The sequence below is a fragment of the Gavialis gangeticus genome, unplaced genomic scaffold (genome assembly GCF_001723915.1).
Source record: "Gavialis gangeticus isolate Ggan-Ray unplaced genomic scaffold, GavGan_comp1, whole genome shotgun sequence".
Classification (NCBI taxonomy): Eukaryota; Metazoa; Chordata; order Crocodylia; family Gavialidae; genus Gavialis; species Gavialis gangeticus.
The window spans coordinates 49,739,620-49,745,587 of record NW_017729022.1 but is presented as its reverse complement, the minus strand read 5'-3'; the positions used below and the strand labels follow the sequence as shown (position 1 = coordinate 49,745,587).

Below are 5,968 nucleotides of genomic sequence, written 5' to 3'. Positions count from 1 at the left end.
GTGAGACCCTTAGACTTCTGTCTTCAGTGCTGGCATATCTTACCAGCCCACATAGCAACCAACAAAGCATTTAAGGCACTTGAATCATCTGAATAGTCCCATTAAAGTCAATGGAATTAGTCATCTGTTTAAATGTAAGCACATGCTTAAACTGTTTGCTTAACTGTGCTCATAGACCCTTAGTCTTCATCTCCTAAGTAACAATACACTCTAATGTCAGGCAGACTTTTCAGCAGGAACTATGTACTGCACTCCCTTAGGAGTAAACTCCTTTTGGTATGTGTTAGGGCTAGAAATAAGGAGAACCACCTATTAAACAAGACTTGCTGCCTTTCTCTGAACCAATAGGAACTGGTCCGTTGCATACATAATTAATGGCTTTTATATCCTGCAACACTGTACACTGGGACATGCAAAATTCTGTGCATCAACAAGTATTTGTTACAAAAGCAGCAGAACAAACAAAGCAAACTACCCTAATGTTATATTACATAGGGGCTAGAACATTCGATTGCTTTTTCCAATGGACTTTCCTTAAAACAGGTATTTTGCTGATTGTGCTTGAAATAGCTCTAAATGATGCCTTCAATAATAGCTGGACTGCAGCTATAAGAAGTGCTGGTTACAAATCGTTCAACACAACAGTTTTTGCTATTTGGGCATTTGGAAATCTTGCAGAGAAAATTATCAGTATCAACAAACTGTGAGGGAAAACATGCCTGGTTTTCTGCCAGCTCATCTGGTGAGGAACCTGGACTTGAGGGGCTGTAGCTCTGAGGCAGTGTGAACAGGCCTCCAACTCATAGTTGCAGAAGCTGGGACAGCCCCTCTATGTGGACTGCTCCCGGACTGAGGAACCCAGGACTTCTAGACTCCCCAATGCAAAGGCAGGATCTGCAACCTTTAGAAGTCCAGGGAGTTCCAGCTCCAGATGAAACGCTTTGGAGGAAGACCGCTTGCAGCACTGGGAGGTTGGAAGCCCCGAGACCCCTGACTGTACCCAGGACTTTCCGGGCTTCCAGTTTCAGTTTGTAATTCGCAGTTAAATTACAGAAAGGCTCCGAGTGAATTACTGACTCACAGGGCTATCTAGCAAGAAAATACAATAACAAAATAAAGCGTACTGCAACACAACCAACCTTCCTTCTGTTCATTTGATTAGCGTAATCAGGTTTAAATTCATAGGGTACTTTGTGTGTTCTTCAGTACACTTTATAAGTGGAAGGAAATGTTAATACCATAAGACCACATTTTTTTTTGGTCAAACCCAGGCTAACTAGAGCTCACTGTACTTCTGCAGCTGTGTCAGTAATCGATACCATTTCTATCACTACCTCTGAGAGCCTTAATTTTGCTTCCTGCCAAAAGGGGAATGTTACAGGTTCTTTCAACATTTGGAGGGAAACTGGACCGGGAAACCTACCAATGTGCTGAATTCAGTCACTTGCCACAGCAGCCAGTCTTCATTTAATGTGTTGAGGGCTTTGCAAGTTATTACATCCACAGGACCTTTGTTTATCCTCTGATTCAGGGCTGTCACAAGCAAATAAAAAGTTTCACCAACCGTCTCCTAAAAAATAAAGCCAACATGCAAGAAGTTTACTTCTGTGTTTGTAGTCTCACAGAAACTCTAACGGGATGCCAACAACTTGAAGTCCGTCAAGTTCAACAAACAAAGGCAACTTCCTTTTGACCAATTTGTTCAGCTGCCCTGTAATGCATAAACTAATATCTGACCAGGTTCATCTATTGATCTGTATTCTTTCCCTTCCTTGCCTCAGTGTGAAGGACCAGGGCGAACTGCAGATCCCACCCAGGGCTTCTAGTATGACCTCTCTAAGACCTAGGTTACCCACAGGCACCAATGAAGCAGCTGATGGCTAGAGTGTACTTTCACATCTCTCCTGATACCGTTTGCTCAGCTTCTGGAGCTCTCCTAGAGGGACTTGCCTTTGTCTCTCTAGCTCCAGCTGCTTCTTCTAGTGTGCAGAGAGGAACCTTTCCACACTTTGCAACCTCTTCTGCACAGTCAGCAACTGGAGGTGTGCACACATGTCCCTGTGTCGTCTGCTTTCCCAGTCTGGTGAGAAAAAGAAGGGCATTGCCTTCCTTCCTTACCAGGCCTTGGTCTTAAGGTCTCATGAAAGGGAAAGTGAAGAAGAAATTGCTTTCTTCCACCTCAGTCTCTGGCTCCCATTTATCTCCCAAATCCAGCAAGTAGTCTGGGAATAACGGGGATCCCTTCTTGTGCATCTTTCTTCCTCCACCCTCTGCAGGACACCTTATATCCCAAGATTACCCCAGCTCTTCCAGTCAATGAAGAGGAATGAGGGTTGAAGAATATATCTCACTTGACCACTCTCTGGCTCTGTGCTGGATGGAGTCCCAGAAAATGGACCCAAAGAGCTCTGCTGCTTTTTGCAGTAGAAAACCCCCCACCCTTTTGCAGCATCTAGAGCAGAGCATGTAAATTCCTACCAAGGCATGGCATGGAAGTGATAGCATCATTTTAGTGCATGAGGCAGGAAGTATAACCAAACACTGAAACCATACACAAAATGCTACCACATCCACTAGATGAAACAAACAGAAAAATGGGTGAGGGCATTTCACCCCCCCAAGCTCTTTCAGTTCTAGTAGTTTAAGTACTCTTTGTAATAATACCAGCTAAAAGCCAAGACAGAAACGCTTTTTTTCAAAATGACAGTTTTTATGGAGAAGGCTTCACTGTGCATTCCAATTACAGTGCAACTCTTCTGACATTACCAAATAAGTATTTGAGAAGCAAATATCAAGACGGCAAACTGATCTAACCCCAAGCCCTCGAGGTTGACGACTATGATTGTTATTTAGAGAGCTGCTCTTTTCTTGCATACGCAGGGTGATAGCTGCCCATGGAAGTAATCAAGACTTGAGCAATGCATATTAATAGCATGGAGTGCTAGGTACAGTGCACTGAACAGAAAGTCTATCAGAGCTGCATAAGGAAAAAGTCTGTAGTCTCTCTGTTAAAAATATTCCTTGTTCTTGCCTCTTACATAGTGGAAAGATCAAACTTACCCGGAGGAAACCAGAAAGACAAACGGACATCCAATTTGTTAGCAGTTTTTCTACCACTGATTCTGTGCGCCTTAGCATGAGCTTAGGTTGCACGTTGCTAGACTGCTCCATCAAGTCCTTTGTCAAGACTTCTAGAATACGGGTTAGGTAGACTAGCTTAGTTTGTAGTGCAATGGTCAAGTAGGAAGCAAACAAACACCTGTTTACAAAAAATAAAGACAAAGCTAAATGGATTTGGATTTTGCTTTTCCAATCACCTATGACAAGTGAAAGGAGTCAGAAGCCTTTCATAATAGTTTACTGTGATAATTGTTCAGATGAGCATATATCTTCAGGTTATGCCTATACATTCTGAATCTTCATTCTTTAGCGACCAAAAATATGAAGTGTGAAGGAACATCTGGTCTAGAGATTTTAAAACATAATTTATACATCTGAATTCTGTTCTGAAGAATAACAGCATCTAGTTCAAGGCAAGAGAAGTTTCAGATCATAAAACTGTAGATAAAAATGCAGGAAGTTCTTACAGTTTTGAGGTGAAGTGTCTTCCTGCCTTACTACATGTTTACATATCTACATTTGCTGATTTCTATTGGTAATAACTTGTTTCATGGCAATTTGTTCTTGCCTTGTGAATTTAAAAAAAGACAATGAATGTGGGGAAAGATTTGGAAATATTTAGGTCTATGCTGTATAGAATGAAATTATATCTGTGGGTCATAGCCTGCTTTTTTTTTTTTTTTTTAATTCTACGGTTTGAGCAGAATAAACATAACAGCATAATAATACTATACCTATCTTTCACCGAGAAGGTTTTCTGCTTTTCAAAGGTGTGAATGAGAGTAACAAGAAAATTCTTGTTACAAATTAAAGTCTGTAACAGAGTGAGGCTTTCATCCTTGTGAGTTTGGTCTCTGTCCTGGAAAAGTTAAACAAAAATTAAAGTAAACTGTATTTCTGCATATCATAGATTGGTGGCTGTCAACCAGGGGTACGCATATCCCTAGGGGTACTTAAAAAAGTTTCAGGGAGTATGCAGAACTGATATGGCCGATAAATGCCGCGTGTGCCTGGTGAGCAGCCCCGCAGCATGGAGAGCAGCTGGGTCCGGCTGGTAAGTCTGTTGTGAGGGAAGGGGCGTGGGAGGGCAGATCAAGGCTCCAACGGGGATGGAGTGGGGCAGGGGCTGCCCAGCTGGGGTGGAGCACAGTACTGAGCCACACACAGGGGGGCAGCTCCTGTCACTACACACCCCCCCAGGAGGGAATGGGGGGGTGTGTGCCCCCAGGTCTGCACATGGGGTGAAAGCAGAACACTGCTGAGGGTGGGGCCAGGGCAGTGCTGAGCTGTTCCTGGCAGGGGTGTTGGCAGTGCTGGAAGTGGGGTATTCATAGATTCAGATTGTAAGGAGCTGGAAGGGACTTTGCAAGATCATTGGGTCCAGCTACCCTGTACCAGGTAGGAAAGACAACTGGGGTCAAGTGACTGTCCAGTCCCCTCTTGAAGATTTCCAGTGTAGGCGATTGCACCAAATCTGAAGGGAGTTTATTCCACAGTCTGGACACCCAAACTGTGAAGAAGTTTTTCCCTAGTGTTAAGCCTGAAACAGTCTTCCAGGAGTGTGGCCATTACTCCTGGCTTTCCCCAAGGATGCCTTGGTGAACAGTTGTTCGCTGAGCCCTTGTTGTATTCCCCTGATGTAGCAGCAAGATGCTACCAAAGTCCCCTCTCAACCTTCTCTTTTTTAGGCTGAAGAGGCCCAGGTCCCTCAGCCTTTCCTCATATGGCTTGCTTTGCAAGTCTCTGATCATACGAGTGGCTCTTCTCTGGACTCTCTCAAGCTTTTCCACGTCCTTGTTGAAGTGCGGTGCCCAAAACTGGCCGCAGTACTCCAGCTGCGGTCTCACCAATGCTGAGTAGAGTGGAAGAATCACTTCCTTGGTTTTGCTTGCGATGCATTGGTTGATGCATGCCAGACTACTGTTTGCTCTGCTGGCTACAGCATTGCACTGATGGCTCATATTCATACTGGGTCTATCATTACCCCTAGGTCCCTTTCAGTCATGGTGCTAGTCAGTTTGGTGCCACTGAGCCTGCAAGTATGTTAGAGATTGTTTGTCCCCAGATAGAGCACTTTACACTTCTGAATGTTGAACTTCATTTGGTTCTGATCTGCCCAACTTGCCAGCCTGTCTAGGTCTGCCTGTATCTGCAACCTATCTTCAAGCATGACCACATTCCCCCATAATTTAGTGTCATCTGCGAACTTGGCCAGTGGGCTCTTCACCCCCCCATCCAAATCATTAATAAAGATGTTTCATAGTTTCTAGGGTCCGAAGGGACCTGAGCAGATCATCGAGTCCAACCCCCTGCCATGGCAGGAAAGAGTACTGGGGTCAAACAACCCCACCAAGGTGTTCATCTAGCCTCCTCTTAAAGACCCCCGGGGTAGAAGCCAACACCACTTCTCTTGGAAGTTGGTTCCAGATCCTAGCCGCCCTGACCATGAAGTAGCGCCTCCTACTACCTAGCCTAGATCTACTCTCTGCCAGCTTGTGACCGTTATTCCTTGTCACTCCTGGTAGTGCTCAGGGGAACAGGGACTTCCCCAGTGCCTGCTGGTCCCCTCTGACTAGTTGATAAGCACTGGACCAAGCATGGACCCTTAAGGGACACCACTGGCCACTTCTTGCCAGGATGACACAGATCTGTTCATTAGAGCTCTCTGGGTCCTAGCCCGCAGCCAGCTTCCTACCCACCTAACTGTCAAGCAGTTAAGCCCGCAATCCTCCAATTATCCCATGATAGTCTCATGGGAAACCAGATCAAAGGCCTTTTGGAACTCCAGGTATACAATGTTGGGTTGGGGGAGATACAGCAAATTCTGGAATGGCTGCAGCCCCTCTGG

At 44.9% G+C, this 5,968-nt stretch overlaps 1 protein-coding gene across 1 annotated transcript in view; it reads right to left on the bottom strand.

Moving 5' to 3' along the window:
* Nucleotides 1-5,968, bottom strand: part of PLXNC1 (plexin C1) — a gene marked incomplete at its 5' end in the record, with an annotated part of 102,759 nt that overhangs the window by 34,772 nt on the left and 62,019 nt on the right. The window contains 3 exons of the mRNA XM_019515795.1: nt 1,424-1,570; nt 3,061-3,259; nt 3,855-3,979. Of these exons, the coding sequence (XP_019371340.1) occupies nt 1,424-1,570; nt 3,061-3,259; nt 3,855-3,979 (471 nt within the window). The remainder of the gene's footprint in view (nt 1-1,423; nt 1,571-3,060; nt 3,260-3,854; nt 3,980-5,968) is intronic.